Source organism: Triplophysa rosa, linkage group LG16 (assembly GCF_024868665.1).
Source record: "Triplophysa rosa linkage group LG16, Trosa_1v2, whole genome shotgun sequence".
NCBI classification, from domain to species: Eukaryota; Metazoa; Chordata; class Actinopteri; order Cypriniformes; family Nemacheilidae; genus Triplophysa; species Triplophysa rosa.
In genome coordinates, this window is record NC_079905.1 from 9909417 (window position 1) to 9928283 (window position 18867).

Genomic DNA, 18867 nt, shown 5'->3' on the forward strand with positions numbered 1-18867 from the left:
GGTCTCCTCTTCCATCTTCAATAGAGAGATCCTAAAACTGACTCCTTAGCTTTACTGTGGAGGCCTATAAACACACGGTCGAGCACTGTGAGCTCCATGCAGCCCCTTGCTACTGGAATGAACTCAATTTGTCCCAATAGACTGTTTGACTGATTCCAAATGGGAAACTACAGGCAGTGGATCACAGTTCAGCTTGCAATAAGACTGTCGAGAGAATGCATGTGTAAGTAAGCGGTCTTTTTACATATTGATTTTAACAGGCTTGATTGAAAAAAAAATATTGCCTTTTTCAGCTGTGTATGCTATTTTATAATTCTGGCAATGCAACTTGGAAACTCGGCCGATGAAATTTACTGACTGATATATTCCTGATTATTTCTCATTATAAGCTCGTCTGATAATATTTAAATTGACCTAAAAACTATTTTCTGCAGTTTAATGGGTGATAAAAATATAGATGGGAATTGTCCAGTATGAGATAATCCACAGCACTAACCTCATAAGGAGGGAACACTCCCTCCTTTGTTTCCCCCTTTTTGTGGGCCGAAAAGAAAAAAGTTGGAGGCATTTGTCAAAGAGGAGTGTGTAACAGACAGTACATTCAGTGATGCCTCTCCTGAAGTACCACAATCCTGTGGTTCTTAGCAATGCTTATCAGCTCCAGATGCACTCTGGGTTCTCCACCATCATCCTGTGCTTTGCTCTTTTTTCCCAAACGGCACCCTGTAGATTTTGTCACTCTGCGGTTGCTGGCACAGGCCATGTAATACCATATCCCTGTTTCGTAGAACACTGGGAAAAATACAGTCGACGTGAGCCGTTCTTTCTCGCTCTGTATCTGTTTTACCTTAGAGTAAAAAACAGAATTCATAAGCAAATAAACAGGTAAAAATGTTTATTTGTGTAAAACGATTTTATATTATAATTTTATTTAATTATTACATCATTTTCTCAAACTGAATGACTTTGTTTCTCTTGTGAAAAACTAAAAGAGATGCTTGGGAATGTCTGAGCTTCTCTCTCTCATCACCTGGCACTAACAAGTCACATTCAAGTTATTATTTACTGAAAATATTGTCTCTCTTCCTTGACACACATGGTGACCATTTACTTGAGAACAATTTTTTAAAGATACAAGGGTGAAAGTATTTTTTGTTTTATCTGCATTATTTAATACTGTAGGTTTTATCACTGTTTGAATTTTTTTATTTGAACAACTGGCAAAATATTGCCATTTGGTGTCTACTCCAATTCAAAGTTAATAAAGATCTGTTGTTTCTTGTTCAAATGTCACCTTAAACAAAGACAGTATTCATAAGCAAATAGGTAAAAAATTATTTTTGTGTAAACATTTTGTAGTATGATTTTATATAATTATTTCACAATTTGTGAAATACTAAAAGAGACGCTTGGAAATGTCTGAACTTCTATCTCTTATGACCTGGCACTAACAAGTCACATTAAAGTTATTATTAACTGAAAATATTGTCTCTCTTCCTTGACACAAATGATGACCATTTACTTTCTGTAAAAATATTTAAGGGTGAATGTATGAATTGTTTTGTCTGCATTGTTTAATACTGTATAGGTATTACTCCTATTTGAAAAAAAAAACTGGCAAAACATTGGCATTTGTTGTCTAATCCAATTCAAAGTTAAAAAAGATCTGTTGTTTCTTGTTAAAATGTCACCTTAACGCGATAGTTCACCTAAAAATTATGTAATCATTTATTCCCTTTAATATTGTTCAAAACCTGTTTATTTATTTTTTTCTGTGGAAAACAAAACAAGATATTTTGAGAAATGTCTCTGTGGATTTGTGTCCATACAATGGTACTTAATTGGATCTAATATTGTTTGGTTACCAACATTCTTCAAAATATCTTTTTTTGTGTTCTGCAGAAGAAAGACAGTCATACAGGCTTTATCTTCATTTCTGGGTTAACTATCCCTCAGAAGCTTATACATTTTCACTCAACGTTTCCAAAAACTAAACCATAACATTCAATTGCCCTTGAATGTCATGAACTCATTTAGCGCCAAAACGTCAACTTACATCATTCTCCTTCTGCTTACAATTTAACAGTCACCTTCAGGCTACAGTAACACTTATATGAGCATATACCATGTAAGCAGTGAACCCACAGTGGAGTGTAGATCCCTGAGCTGTTTTCAAGCCTTACTACAATCATCTTTATGAGCATGTGCAACTTCATCCACAAGCATTATTTAGAGCAGGCCCCTGTGAACACATACTGTATCCCTCTGTGCCAGCCCCTGTTCATAAGCCTCAGACATCCAGCAGGGGTTCACACAGCTCCATCCTGCGTAAAAAAACATATCAATAAAATACAGGCGAGGGAGATGAGGCTTGACAGCATCGGTGAGCAGTTTTTTGGGGTGTACCCTTGATGTGGCAAGAGGCATCCCACTTTAAAAGGTCACGTGATGTTACTGGCAAGCCGGGCCTGCTGTGATGATGGGCCCAAAAGAACAGGAGAGAGATGGGGGCCGGGTCAAGCCACTCATAGCACGACCGAAACCACCTCAGAAATATTCTAAAAGCGTCTGGAAACGAGTGACCTTCTGTAACCGCCCAAAACCAGTGGTCGGAGGAATTGTAAAAGTGAGGACGGGGATATTAAATACAAACATAAGAGCAAGAAAGAAGCTTCTGATGTGGAACAAAAAGAAGATATTTTGAGAAATGTCTCAGTGGTTTTGTGTCTATGCAATGGAAGTCAATGGGGTCCAGTGTTGTTTGGTTACAACGTTCTTCAAAATATCTTCTTTTGTGTTCTGCAGAAGAAAGAAAGTCATACAGGTTTGGAATGACATGAGGTTAAAACAAGGATAAAACTATTTTAATTTTCAGGTGAACTATCCCTTTAAAAGTTGCCTCCTAAAATACCTTGCATTAGTCATAAAATCTAATGCAGTATCTCACATATGCTTTGTAGAGAAGGCAATCCCATACTTAAATATGAAAGATTGGGGATGAGGAGACGGAAATGTTACTTACATACTGTGAAAATATTATATAAATCATTTAAGATTTAAAAGTATAAAAAAAGTTTCTAGGATATTTTCGGAATAGACCTCAAGTCTAAGAAGACAAAAAATGAAAGAGACGTGTGATGAAAGGAGGTACAGGACTGCAAAGAGGGAAAAATGGAAGACAGTGATGCAGCGGGGGGAGGTCAGGGAGGTTTTGAAGTATCCAGCACATGAAAGTGGCGGCTGTGGGTAAATCTGGAAAAACAACTGCAAAACTGCTGAACTCCGCCACACGGCCTGCCAAAAGTTAGGGAAGCCACAAAAAGAGAACGGGAGTGCAGAAGAAGAGAAGAGAGGAGCATGTGGGAGATGTTGCATGAGGCTCTTGCACGCGTGTACCTCAGAGGGAATAGGATCGGTGCGGTTTGGAGGGGTTAAGCGGCAGAACATGCTCGCACATTAAGGCCCATCAGAGTCCTGGTGTAGTGAGCGGGGAGCACCGCTGTTGAGAATGAAGCCCAGAGCGTGAAACAATATCTCGGCAAATTGGGCCAACGTCTTTCATCTTCAGCCAACGGAATAGCATACGAGCCCAATGCATGGACACCCTCTGCTTGACTCAGAAATGGCTGAACCTAAGGCCACGAGTGAGGAAGATCTATGAAACGCCACTTTCAGTTCTTTATCTTTCTATTATGATATAGGTTTATATGGGTTAGCAGTGCAAAGGTCATAGTTTTGATTCCCAGGGAACACACATACGGAAAAATTATACATTGAATGCGCTATAATCCAACTTGAAAGAAGTTGCATAAAAATGTAAATGAATAATTAAATCATCTGTTTACAGTATATGAATTAATGCACATCTTTGTTTACGTTGATCACAGTTGTGTCTGCTTGTGGGTTTCCGTGTGTATTTTGTGAGGTGCCGGGCACAGGAACCGCGGCACATGCGCGGCGGTCCGTGTGGGTGGGCAAACATATGTGGCTGGCAGGATTAGGAAGTGGTAAGCCACATCTTTTTATTACAGAAACGTTTCTCTAATATCTCTCCCTCACACCAGGCTGTCGCCTCTCAGACTTGCTTACTTGGTCGTCTCGCTGAAAAGACTCGCAACCCAGAGTCGTTTATAATTAGCATCAAAACCGACACCAGATATGGTTTACACACAAACCTCAGGTTTTTTTGGGGCCTGCCCTCACCATAATATGGTGTTCTGTTCCGCCGCTCTGCTGCGAGGCCACCGAGTACCTTTAATTAAATATCACCTTACCTTCATTTAAATGCATGTCGTCATCTGATGCGATACGCTCCATTACACCTCGCCTTCACTGAAGCTACCACTTCCTTAATCAAGCCATTCCAATTAGGTCATTTTGGTATAAATCTACGGTGAAGTGTTTAAAATACCACGTTTGGAATGGATTACTAGTGCATTGCTACTTTTTATAGGCTAGGTAGTATGCTGTGTAGCATGCAAAACTTTTCAACGTTAGAAAGACACAATGCTGTCACATGACCTCACTACCTTACTGTTTCATTTCAGAAGTTGTGAGTTAGCCCATTTTAGCCGTTAAATAAATCCAAACACATCACCCTACAAAAACACCATGAATAGTACCTTACAAAACTTTGTGCGTGGTCATGTACCGCACTAGAAACCTTCAGATCTTCCATTTTCTTAATATTCTGCATAACTCTGGAGGATCTGTATTGTGGTGTTCACCTGGCAGTGGTAGATGTACTCTGGTGTGGTCTTCTTGAATTTCATATTCCACACCAAAGCCACACCATCTGGCTCATGAGGTGCATCTTCATTGTTGTTGTAGGAAGCCACCAAGAGCTCGGGGTACTAGAGAGAACAGTCATGAGCAAGGGAGGGAGAGAGAGAGAGAAACAGACATGAGGATGGTCAAGTTATCTCAGAGATAATACAAGGAAAGATTCTCCCTTTTAAATGAACAGGTGTTGACACGTATATGAGGTCAGATGAAGAGGTCGCTCTACCTGAGGGGACCAGTCCAGACAGGTGATGACCCGGCGCTTTGACCAGCGCTCATCATAGAACAGACGACTAAGAGAGAGACTAGACCCACCCTGCAGATCTCTGAGACAGGGGAAAACATATTAACAAGGCATTTGGGTTAAAGAAACGATTGTATATTTGTTCTTCTTGAGATCCAGAATCCTGATCGCTTTCTCACCCTTCTTTGTCATCCAGGTCACGTCCGCTGTAGTCGAAAAAGATGTTGGAGTCCTCAGCCAAAGCTCTCTCCATCACGCGAATGCTGCTGTCGAAAAATATGAGGAACTCCTCTGAGTGCAGAGCCTGCTGCCTCTCTTCCTCCGTCAGTTCCCGCGGGTGACCTGATGTGCACACAGACAAGAGACAAAACAACCAAAGCGTAAACAGCTGCAGAGTGAATAAACGCAAAATGTCGATACTGTACATTTTTTTAAAACAAATACATATCATGACCACAATAATGGAATATACAGTATGTTTACATATGTTTATACCACTTACATACAATAACACTAACAAACTAATGTAAAACCACAGGCGAAATCACAGCCATTCAGCAAACAAAAATATTTGCAGTAACTGTGAAAACGCCTTAATAATTGCTACAATTAATGAATTCATTAATAAGCAATAAATTGCATGACATAATTAAATAATTATAAAATGTATTTTTCACATTACAGGGTTTTTAAGTAACTGACATAAAAAATAAATGAATGGCAACAGCAGTTGTCTAAAGCAAAAAATCGGTCACCCTATAAAAGAAAAAGCTCAAATTCGCCTCAACAATATCCTCATTGCATACCTCATTTCCTGTGTTCAATTCACCCCCTAACAAGCCATATAGATACTTAGGCCAATTAGAATGAAGACACAAGCGTAAAAAACAACAAACAATACGCAAATACTTCAGCAAACGCACACAGCCCTCGGTTCTTTTCATTACGGCCGCACGCCCATTTTAGTCCTTCTTTTTTGATGTTACTGCGTTTTTACATTTTCTCCCAGACTATTAGGGGCCCATTCCTTTGATCTGAGCCCACTTGATTTGCGTGCCTTTTTTGATGACTCATAACGAAGACAAAAGCGTGATCAAAGTCAGCGCGGAGTCAAAGCCCTCGTGTGCTTTCACAGTCCGCCTCTGACAAGCCTTCTGTCCGGCCTCTCTCTAGTTATTTACCCTGTAAACTTGCACAAAGAATGCACTCTCCGCTCCCTTTGAAGTCCACTTGCTGGGGTCTAGTGACATTAAAGTTCGATCAGGCCTGACCCAGAATGCCGTAGCCTGATAAGACCGGCCCCCGGTCAGAGAGAATGCCATCTGATACGGCTGCAGGGGTCACACGCGAGTGGCCGCTCGACGCTCCAGCGAGCCTGTTTGGTGACTTTGGGAATTTTGACGTGTGGGAGGCCCAAACACAAACCTCTCAAGCCAATAGCGGAGAGATCAAGGAATGTAAATATGATCCAGGTAGGTATGAACTAAAACTACAGTACAGCAAAAAAAGTACAGGAAATTATTTAAAGTCATTAATGGCAAAATGATTTTGTACCTTTTTAAATAAACCAGTAAAAATCCTTAAAACTGAACAAATTTATAAAACAAAATAACTGTGCATAATTACGTAAATTGAGCTAACTCTAAACTAAGAGCTAAACATTGTTTGTATTATTATTAAGGTTATTATTATTTAGTTCAAAATTCATTCATAGAAAACATTTATAATTATGTATAATTTTAGTTTTTTAACAAGACAAAATATTCATATTTTATTAATAATTATATAACTGTAATTCATATAAAAATAAACAAAATAATGTTGTTGTTTTTTTGCTGTGTAAGTTTTAAATTAGTTTGTGTCATTTTGGGGAGCTTCTGACCACTGGTGTCACTATGAAAAAGTAAAATGGTTAATTTTCCTGTAATTGTAACATACACACATTACATCATTGACAGAAGGTTATACGTTGCATGACTTACATAACAGCACAATCTGTAAATCACACGGCAAACAGTCACCGATGTTAATAAACCTCTCAATGTCATACTATTCCATTAACTGGATCCAAACAGGATGCATTTCCCTTTGAAACATCAGAAGAAGGCGACGTTAAAACCCCAGCTATGCCAACACAGAAGGGACTGCCCTTGTGGGATAACCTCATTTAATGCCATTTGAGTTAGTGTGAGTAATTTATCTAAAAATCTATTATGGTTTGCACTTCTGGAACATGTGTGCAGAACGTAATCTGAATGTCAGGCTTTCCTGTTTTAAATAGACGTCTCTTGTTGAGTGTGAAATGAGCAGATGTTGTTCAGCGTAACATCCAACATACAGAAGTCAAGTAAGCTAAATTCATGCCAGGTGGAGGTTGCCGGTGTAGGGAGCACATTTTTTGGTGAACCTTTACACGTACACACACTTGTTGGGTTGCCAAAATTACTGGTATTCTGTAGGGTTTTCCAGAACCACGCATATACTTATATCATATAATTATTTCTGACCATTAAAGGAACAGTTTACCCAAAAATGAAAATTCTGTCATCATTTACTCACCCTTGAGTTGTTCCAAATCTGTATACAGTTCTTTGTTCTGATGAACACAGAGAAAGATACTTGGAAGAATGCTTGTAACAAAACAGTTCTTGACCACCACTGACTACCATAGTAGGAAAATTGCTTAATAAATTTCTTTGTTCTGTTAAAGTTCTGTTGTTTCTTGATATTTTGAAGAATGAAGGACAGCAAACAGTTCTGGGGCAATTTTGAACACCATTGTAATTTTTCCCACTATGGTAGTCAATGGTGGCCAAGAACTGTTTGGTTATAAGCATTCTTCCAAATATCTTTCTCTGTGTTCATCAGAACAACGAAATGTATACAGATTTGGAACAACTTGAGGGTGTTTAAATGATGACATCATTTTTATTTTTGGGTGATCTTTCCCTTTAACTGTAACTTGTCCCTTTTTTGGAACAACCAAACAAACACACACATTCAAATAAACAGTTGCAGACAGAAAACACCTGAACACAAACTAAGTTTAACTTACCGTCTTTGGTGTCCTTGCTTTCTTCCTCTTCCTGCTGTTCAGTTTCCGTTCCAACTTTTGGTTCTGTGACCTCCTCATCCTCTTCTTCATCTTCTGCAAGGATAAAACAATAGGTCATGTTTAGTAACAAAGTGAATCTGAGAGTACTACAGTAGATCTAAACTCTTTTTACAATAAAACTTTTTTTACTACTCAATGCGTTCTTTACAAATCAACACAAATTGTTGTTTTTAGTTTCAGCATGTGCACAGCTGTCACCAGCGCAAGTTTTAGAGAAACAACACGAGTGGTTAACAGACACTCTCAAATTTCCAAAAACACATGTGCTACAAGTGTGCCGGTGTTTGTGTGAGTTTTTGAATCCAAGGGGTTCGCTTGTGAGTAGAGGCGCAGATACCTCACAGGAAGAGAAGCTGGCGTGCTATGGCCCCTCTCTCCACTTCCTCAATACCCCTCTCGCCCCCGCCCTCCCCCCAAACTGCTCCGGGGCCCACCCGGGCCCTGAAGACTCACCCCTTAATTAACCCAGGCACCCCAGTCAAAGACCCAGCCTAGTGATTCTCTCTCAGCCACCTGCTGTATGCTGTCCATACCCCTCCTCGGCCCCATAGCACTGGGCATGTGTTCCTAACCCTCCCCGTGACCCTGCCCCGCTCCTGCAGATGGGGAGAAGGATGACGTTTAACACCCTCATATGCACCTGTAGACGGGGCGCACACTCACGTACGCCCATGCACGCTAACATACACACAGAACTCTGTGGGATTGTTTTCTTGTTGAACCCCAGTGGCAGAGGTTAATGATCTGGGGTCGTGCTGACAGTGGGTGCCCAGTCTACAGAAGGAAGTGATCACATCGTGCCAGACGTGTTGCCTCTCTTCAACACCAGTGTGTTTGTGTTCACACCAGTGAAGGATGAGAACGGGGCCTGCAGGCTCAATGATGACTTAAGCTGTACAAGAATGTAGCCGCTAACACTGCGGTATGACTGAGTCGATTTTTCTTTTAGTCTTAAACAATAATGTTTTTTCCTCTATTTATGCTTATGCAGTTGGACTCAAAGCAGAGTTGTGGAAAAACAAAAGACAATTCTGTAATAATGAAACGTAAATGAATAAACCATAATGTTACAAGGTAGACGTACAACATGCTTAAACGAGCATGTTACGCTAGTCCTAAATGTCCTAAAAGTCTGCTAAATAAATCAATGTAATGTACAGTACAAGTAAACATTCTGCTTTAGATTTCATTTTCGGTTTATAAAAGAATATAAAATATAACAGAAACAGACATATTGATTGTTTATTAAACAACAATTCATTACCTTATGTTAGCTATCAACGTACCCTACCTAATGTCAGGTATCAGATGCAATGCATTACAATTTCATTATAAAAAACATTTTCGCATTATAAAACACAAAAACTATTGACTGGAATATATCATTACAATGCTTTAAGATTGTTTCCCAATCCGTAAAATGGTATACCCCATAAACATTCGTCTGTGCACAGACAAAAACAACATTATAGACCATTTTGCAAGATGTGAACAACACCACAAGCACGGTTTCAGTTGTTTAACACTATACAAACATATAATCAACAAAACATTTAGAAATGGGTCAACATGTTAAACAAACATCTTTAAGACAATCATATTTGTGAAATAAACCAAACAAAGATAGAATAGTGTTATTATGATATTTTTAAAGCAACACTATGTAGTTTTTTTACCTTAAAATAATGGTCTCATTCATGAAACATGAGCAGAACTAATTTTGCTCTGTCTTTTATCATTTTTTACTTTTTAACTTTGCGTTAAACGCAGAGCTCATCACTGTCCTTTTTACACAGCCATCCAATCAGAGTGGAGAAGAGGCGGGACAAACACTACATTGACCAACCATCATACAAACAATGGAGAAGTTAACGGTTACTGCATTTTCATATTAAGTAATATTCTAATATTGTGACGACACATCGGATCTCGCGAGAACACAATATCCTCACACAATTGGAATGATGGAGTGCTGAGCTCGAAAATGTGACCATTTTAGTCACATATGCTATCTATATTTAACCTGTGGGACCTCAAAATATATTTGGGAGCATTTGTGTGAGTGCACATTTTGTTGTGGTGCAACCTGTTTTCATTACTGTTCAGAACATGCTAATAACTGCAATTAAGTATGTGCTACAGTGACCGGCCCGGCCATTCATATAGACAACGTGAGAAAGACAGAGTTTTTCAACATTCACGTGAGTCTTTCGTGTCCGCAGCACCTCGCACATTAAGCACTAGTGTTTACGGCGGTTTGCGCTGCCAGCAGCGCTTTGGGAGCATGCAACGCACTGCTGAACAGCAGTGGACTGTACGACAAGTTGAGTAAAGCAATTGCAAGTTCACATTATTATTTTAAATACATTCGCAGGCAAACCTCTTCAAAGACGGATCATCTGTTGATGATCGGTCTCCTACATATCTGCAAAGTTAGCATAAAACATGATGTGTTTATGTAGTTTTAACTGTTTCTCTGAAGGCTATACAGGTTCAGTCAATGGAGGAAGGAGGATTGACAGTGTGATATGATCGTCACCTCTGCTAACACAAACACAATGCAAAAAGCATATGAAGAAAACAACCACAGCTCTTTACTAAAAGCTGCATCTGTTAAAGGACACATCGTATGAGCACTTTCAACAAGTTGGTATGATTTATTAGGGTCTTCATGAAATGTCTGGAACATATTTTGCTTAAAAACACTCAATGGCTGTGTAAACAAAACCCTTCTTGCCTCGTCAAAAACAGCTATGCTCACAGTAACCCGTTTTGGTGCATGTCTCTTTAAATGATAATGAGTTACAGCGCACCCCACCCCCCTTCTGTCCGGCGTGTCAACACAACATACGTGTAGTACTGCCATGGCAATGGTTTAGCTAAATTATGTTTCCTGAACTCCTCTGCGGTTAGTTTCTTTTTAAACGTCTCAAATCATTTGTCCTGAGACTAAAAAATCTGTCACAGTAATAAGAGCATCTGAATGCGCTCACGTTGTGCGTGTATGCTTGCCTAAAATCCACAGAATGCGCACCTGCAGATCTAAGCGGAATTACGTGGATTTTAGCGCTTGTCGTTGACAAGTTATAACGTTACACACACAACGTGAGAGCATATCTAGTATGCTGTGACAGATTTTTCAGCCTAAGGATGAATGATTTGAGACTTTTAAAATGAAACTAACCCCAGTGTTCGACTCTGTTCATTAGCAAAACTGAAAGCTGAACATATTAACGCACATAATGTATTAACATACATACAGCTAAACTCCATGTGCCCATTTGCCAAATAACATAAATATACAGTAAGTTTAACACTGGCTTTGAATGTTCTATTTAGCCCGTGACTGACTTAGCTCCCTTCGCTATCATATGCTAACGTTATCCTCCTATATATACGGTACATGTACGTCAATTCAGACTGTTGATAAATATTATTTACATCAGCAGCTTTGTCTCGTTCAGTTGGTCTCGATCCCTCTTGAGGAACAACTTTGAAGCCAATCTTGCTTGTACTGTCCCAGGTTGATAAAGCACTCCGGCTTGAATTGATTCTCGCAAACAAGCAGGTTTTTACTTATGGTTTCTGAGGGATTTCCACTAAAAATAAAATAAATCCACTCCTGTCTCTTCCGAGGTTAGGACTACATTGCATGTTGTCCACGAATTTTAGCCATGGCGTCACGTACACCGCTGTCGCTTGTGAAAACAACAATGGCGGCAGCGCCGTGGGTGGAATTCTGTAGATTATGGGGTGGTAATATTATAATAAGATCCTGCTTTTACATCACAACAGGAGCGAAATCTGAACGGCTCGATTTCTCACATGCTTGCAGGGAAAGGCTCATCAAAACAAACTTACTGGGATCTTATTTTTCTGGTTGCTAGATGCAACACCGAAACATTTGGATTTTCATCCGATGACTCCTTCAAGAAAACAAACCATAATTTTTGTGCAATTACTGCCTGTCAGTTGAGTTTGTGACAAAACATTTTGCAGTGTTTACATAGTATTACTGCATAATATAATTCGTTAAAATAGAAGTTGAATCTGTTTCATAAAATACAAGTTGATTTAATAATGCCTACATTTTTTGCATTTTGTGTTTTTAAGGTGAATAAGAGACTATTTTCCCCTACATATTTCATCATTGAGGATTTCTTAAAAAAAGTTAAAAAAATCTTGTCTCGTGGGATAAGTGTGTCGTCACACCCCTATTTTCTACCCACAGTTTATGTCTGTATTTATTCCTCAAAAAGTACTAAAGACTTGTAAAAGTACACTCTTAAAAAGGATGTGTTACTATTAACACATGTGTTATTTTAAACACATTTAGTGTTGATTTTGTGTGAAATAAATGAAAGTGAAAACACAAGTTTTGTTAAAAGTAACACAAAATGTGTTGTCCCAAGAGAGATGTGTTCAGTTAAGGACAACACATTAGTGTATCAATCGTAGTATTGTACCATAACAGTTGAAGCCACAGGAGGTCATAAAGCAAAACAGCCTCAATTAATCTTGGTTAAGATTTTAAATCTATTACATCTATTAAGCTTTGTGTTAATCCTGTATGCATGCACTGATTTAAATGCCAGTATACTGTCGGAATGGAGACAATTTTTTCCCCAGAGGCAGAATGTGGATCACTGATGTGAGCCAGAGTAAGTGTGGTTTAGCTGCTGAATATGACTACGAGCTTCTGAGCCAAAGACCAGCGGGGAAGAGAGGAGTCCTTAGACTCAGACAGGCAGCCAGCCAGCCAGCCCAGGCCGACCACACCGCGCCATAGACCGCTCTGTCGTTCTCTTTCTTTCTCTATCGTTTTTTACCATCTGTTTTTGCCCAGTGCTCTGCTGAGCTGAGAGGGAATAAAGAGCTCTGCCATTCACCGTTTTGCCTTTGGATGACTCTGGATGTTCCTTCCCTCTGGGGCCTGACAGAAAATAGCACAGGCAGAGAATGAGACACCTCTCATTCCAGAAGACCCACGCGCTAGACAGTCTAAAAAGTCTTGGTTGGGATGTCCAAGTCTGGAGTCTGTGCCAAAACGGGATGTGACCTTATATGACCAGGCCTCCGGGAAGGTCATGTGCTCCAGGCGGAAGAAGAAAAGCTGAGAGCTTTCACCACATAAAGTGCTCACAGAAGTGTTGACCACACAGAGGTGGGCGATTAACTACCATGATTCATGGATCTTGTTGAGAGACCATAGATTCATAAACAGTGTGCAAGAGGTTATATCTGCAGATCCAAGGAGGCATCCTACCCAAAGCTTCAGCTTGCTTTTGTGTGATCCCATAATGCTTTGCAAAATGTCAAGATTGTGAATTAATTACCAAAAATCCATTGTTAATACTTCATGTTTCCCTGAAAATGTCAAACCCACATGGCCAGCTAGAAGGGAAATACTTTTTTTTAATACAAGAACTAAATGATTTTCATTATTTTTACAGTTCTTCTCCTCGTGCATATACTGTACATTCTGTACTACTATCAACCAGTTACTGGCAGGTTGTTTATATGACAATGAATATTCAAAGATTCATATTTTCACATTTAAATACTAAATACAATACATAAAGCTGCGTATAACATTATGTTTATAATATTTGTTTTTAATCTGCTTAAACACAACAGTTCCAATAACTGCATTAGATTTATTGCGAAATCTCTTTTCTCATTTTCAAAAACACCAGGAATATTTATTAAAAATCTGAAGGAAGCGAACTGCTCCCTAGAACAGCTCGGAATCAGAAAGAAAATTGTCCATAATTGCTCATGATACTCATTCCTGTCTTCAACCCACTCAACCTTTGCAACCTAGAACCGATTTCAGGCCAGTCACAAGACTCCTCCTCACCTGGTGTTTAATACTGTTTCACTCTGTGGGAAAGAACATTAAGAGCCATCTACCCCGCTCGCCAGGCTGATGAAACCGTGGACCTGCCCTGCAAGGTAATGACATCTCCACATCTTACCTGCCCTCAAGCTCCTCTCAGCTTCCTCAAGCTGCTCGGAGCAATTCAAATGCACCGCTTGTCAAGCTGCTCGCCGTAATGGCCAACGCAGCAGCCGTGCTCAATCAATCTTAAAACCCCAAACCTACTCTATCTCAGAACAAAGGACAAAAAATTAAAAATGAAACACTGGAGATAATTAACTGCTTAACTGTAAAACGGAAATCGCGGTTGGGTGCAGCGTTAGTAAGAGATTTGTTCTGGTTAACACAGAGAAACAGTGAAAATGTAAAAGGTTTGATGTTTTATAAAGGACTATAGGAACAAATGTCTCAGAATGTCTCTGTAGATCTTGGAGACACTTCTCTCTCCAAACGTACAGATACAAGTGATGGAAAAGATGAAAGCAAACTCTTTGAAAGGATGTGTTATTTATTATTAACACATTGTTTGTGTTATGCCAACACATTATGTGTTATTTTAACACATTTTGAGTCAAATTAATGAAAGGGACAATACAAGTTGAGTTAAAAGTAACAAAAAATGTGTGTCACTAAAATGTGTCATTTTAACACAACCATGTTAAGGGAATTTAAAATATAATAAAATCATTCACTGCACAATATTCCAAATAAATAAAATATCTAGAAATGATATTGCTAGTAAAATAAAATAAACTGTGATAAAATTGTGCTCAAAAAGTCCGCATTTGAATCAATTTTTTGGCTGAATCCTTTTGGACTGAATCTCCCTTTTTTCTACCCGTTACTTTTCTGGATTAAAAAAAATTATATTTAAATTAAGTCCACCCCCCACAGTGTTTCTTCCTAAATATTGAGTTTCACATGAAAAAAAAGTAAAATGCTGGTTGTTTGTAAAGAGTGTTTTACATTGACTATAACTTTGATACTTACTTTAATTAAAAACAGAATATGCCATTGCTGTATTAGCAAAACAAGCGATACAGTAAAATTGGATGGTGGGGAACATAAATCCCCCACAAAAAGCAGCATAAAATGCCATCGATTAAACAGGAGGAGGATGCAACTCTGTCTTTCATCCAGCGTTTTATTAGACCAAGCTGCACCGCTCCGGGCCTCCGGATTGGGATATGGAGCTGATTAGACAATCAAGAAATCCCCTCATCTGACAAGTGGGGATTTTTTTCTCTCTATGAAGGGGGCAGAGGGTGTTTGTTTTCCTCATGGCCTCTGAAACAGAGAGAAATTGAAGTGTAGGGCTGCGGGTATTTCCATACGGGGGCATGAAAAACAGTAGCAACAGTGCTTAGCATGCATGCAAAGAACTTACAATCAGCCACACATATACTTGTGTTGTGCCTTTAAGAAGCAGCGTACTGAGACATACCCGAATTAAGCTTTAGAAGCAGGGTGTCGGGCGGCTTGCAGACCACAACAGAGGCTGAGCACTGAAGAGGCAGCGAGAGGAACATGAAAGAGAGCTGTAATGTGGAACTGGCACGACACCCTGCGCGTGAGACATTATGGAAGCATATTGGTTGCTATTTTCAATTTGAAATGCAATCCGCAAAATGGCAATGCAGTATGTAAAATGACAATGCAATTGTGTATTTAAATATACATTTGAAATACTGTGACTTGATTCCTGAAGTTACGGAAAAGTTGCGCCACAGTTTCTGAATGATTATGTTAAGATATTGACTAAGACAACAAATTCTGAATGTGTTTATGATGAAAACGTGTATGTGCAAGCGCTTTAACCCTTTTATCATCTCTGCAGTCGTACATGTTTTCAACACCTCAAAACAACACACGTAATGAGCAATGCTGTACCGGGGAGGGGGCGTGGCCAGCTCGAAATGCATTTTCAAGTCCACATTGAATTTTGCAACACCCAACATGCTGTGTATAAATGAAAATGCAATCCCAAATGTTCAACCTGTTAATGTTAATGCATTTAGGGAAAATAACATTAGAATTTTCATTTTGCTACAGTTTTGCTTGACTATCTTAAACATATATAATCAATCCGGGGAATGCATTTTCATTTTAATTTTGCAACTTAAAGGCGGGGTGTCCGATTTCTCTTAGCCGTTGTTGATGTTCAAATCACCAAAACAAACACACACCTACCCCTATCTGTCGCTTTCGTCAGCGCTCGGCTCGGCTAATGTCCGTCCTGTGCACTGTGCACCTTACTGCTGATTGGCTACAAGGTTGTTTTGGTACTCGCCCCGACTCAGTTGTCTAAAGCGTAATTTGGAAATCGGTTACCCCTCCTTTAAAGAGCGTTAAAAATATCCATTTAAATAACATATTAAAACTAGTGTAGGAACTGACAAATGTAATTGATATAATTTAATTTTTATTTTCATTTTGCACTTATTGTTGCACATATGTTATTTCAAATGTATATTTAAATACACAATTGCATTGTCATTTTACATACTACATTGCCATTTTGCGGATTGCATTTCAAATTGAAAATAGCAACCAATATGCTTCCGTAGAGACGGACGCTGTCTATCTGTCTGTTTCACCCCCTGCATGGCACATCAGCAGGCTAAACATCTCAAAAATGTTCACATCAGTCTAACAGGCCTGGTCAGGGTTGATGCTACATTGAATATAAAAACGGTGTGTTGTCATCGTCTATTTATATTTTATAGGGCTGTCGAATGATTAATCACGATTAAAGACATCCAGAATAAAAGTTTGTGTTTACATAATATATGTCTGTGTACTGTGCATTTTAATTTTTTATTTATAAACACACATACATATTTAGGAAATATTTACATATATTTATTAATATTTACCAATCATTTAAATTATTAATAAATGTTTATTAATTTCGATACGTTATAATTTAAACGTTATACGTTATATCTTAAATATATACAAGTATGTGTATGTTTTTATAAATACAAAATTAATATGCAAAGTACACAGACATATATTATGTAAACACAAACTTTTTTCTGGATGCGATTAATCGCGATTAATCGTTTGACAGCCCTAACATTGTATGAAGTTTCTTTGTCCACTGTAAATGCTTTGACAGGATACATTTTCACTCAAAAACCATAGCTTGAAGTCCCAGGGCACATGTAAAAAAAAAATGCATTCAAATAAAAGTCGATTTGGATAAAAGTGTCTGCCTGGCAAGATTTCAAATATAAAGGTAACAAATTTACAGTGTTATATTACAAAATACAAACAGCAAAATCATTATAATATCCAATCCGGACAGTGCGATGATAAAACATTCTGCACACGCTGCAATCAGCAAACTGTGAGCTAACCAGTCAACAAAAGCTCCACTCTTCTCTTTCTCTTCCCTCTCTCACTCAGACACACACTTGCGCACTGAGAGCGTCAGACTGTCTTCTGAAATCAGACGGGAAAAAGCTGTGGAGTGTGTACTTGTGCTGCTGGCTACTCGCTCATCAAACACACAGAGCACAGGCCAGAGTGGAGTCAGATCCTTGAGCTGACACTCTTCACGGCCTCCTGCAGGTGTGTAAAAGGCCACGGCTGTGGATACAGTGCGTGCGATTCATAACTACAAACCACACGCATGGGTGACAAACCAGCCTTGCAGTCTTGCCCCCTGCAGCTAAAATTTAAACAACAAAAATCTAATCCAAATCGAAGTTCAAAAGTAAAAAAGATGTATACAACATTATTCTTATAACCCTTTATATTATTTACACTGTATATTCTGAAACACATTTGCCATTTTGTACCATAATTTATTTACATGTATATGCTACAGCAAATTACTTTTTTCAATTATGATTAGATGCTTTCAATGTCTCTGTGCCCTACTACACACAATAATAATGAAGTCCAATGTAATTAAACCTAATTCAATAATAATGACTCAAACCACAAAGAGCGCCAGCTAAATAAATCAATAGCAAGATGACGAATGTAAGGAAACACACAGAATACAGCGCGTCCAACCATACACATAAATCACAGAAACTCTTATCTTTCTTCTCTGAAGCTCTTCTGAAGTTTTCTGTTGTGTTAAATAATGCTTAGACTCTTTACTGGAAAAGCAGCTTCACATTCAGGCGCTGCCTTTTGTTGTCTTCTCTCATCGTTCTCGTTTGTCATCATTATGACATCATTATGACAAACGGGTGACATCGATCACGAAGTGCCTTTAAGAATGCCGCTATCTTCCCGCCCAAGGCCACACGACGCAGACCTGTCTTCCCCACAGAGAGTGAGACGGCACTCTGGGGTCTGGAAATGGTCAGAGCCGGGAAAGATAAAGAGAACACGGACTTTGAACTGATATCTTCTGTGAAGAGCACAGGAAATGTTTTAGATTTGAGATTTTGAAGTCTTGTCAGATTGGACAGAATATTTTTTAATAATGTGTCAGTGTGTGAGGTTATCACCATTCTACCCGGTTTCACAGAATCTGAGATACTGAGTTTCAATGTGTACACTGTTTAAATGCAAAGTACAGATATGTTTGACCTTGTCAAAGTATTGTGCAAAAAACGTGCAGATGAAAAAGAAAAAAAAAGTAAACAACTGCTGTATATAAGTTCTGAATAACTACACTAAACATAAATAATCACAATATTGGTATTGTGACCCAGATAACAATGTAATGTTTATGGTTAGGTCTCTGCTGACTTCCAGTCCTCGCTTATGCAAATAAAATATATTTTCCTATATATTAACTGTCAATATATTAAATCTTTTTATATATATTTGAAAATATATAGAATAATACACTGATATATGACAATATTACAATACATT

At 38.7% G+C, this 18867-nt stretch overlaps 1 protein-coding gene across 4 annotated transcripts in view; it reads right to left on the reverse strand.

The window, feature by feature from the left end:
- LOC130566598 (cytoplasmic dynein 1 intermediate chain 1) overlaps positions 1-18867 on the reverse strand; it is a 54174-nt gene that overhangs the window by 19663 nt on the left and 15644 nt on the right. For all 4 annotated transcript variants that reach the window (XM_057354181.1, XM_057354182.1, XM_057354180.1 and 1 more), the window contains 4 exons: positions 8082-8174; positions 5206-5368; positions 5009-5108; positions 4728-4853 (listed from right to left, as the gene is read on the reverse strand). In XM_057354181.1, the coding sequence (XP_057210164.1) occupies positions 4728-4853; positions 5009-5108; positions 5206-5368; positions 8082-8174 (482 nt within the window). The remainder of the gene's footprint in view (positions 1-4727; positions 4854-5008; positions 5109-5205; positions 5369-8081; positions 8175-18867) is intronic.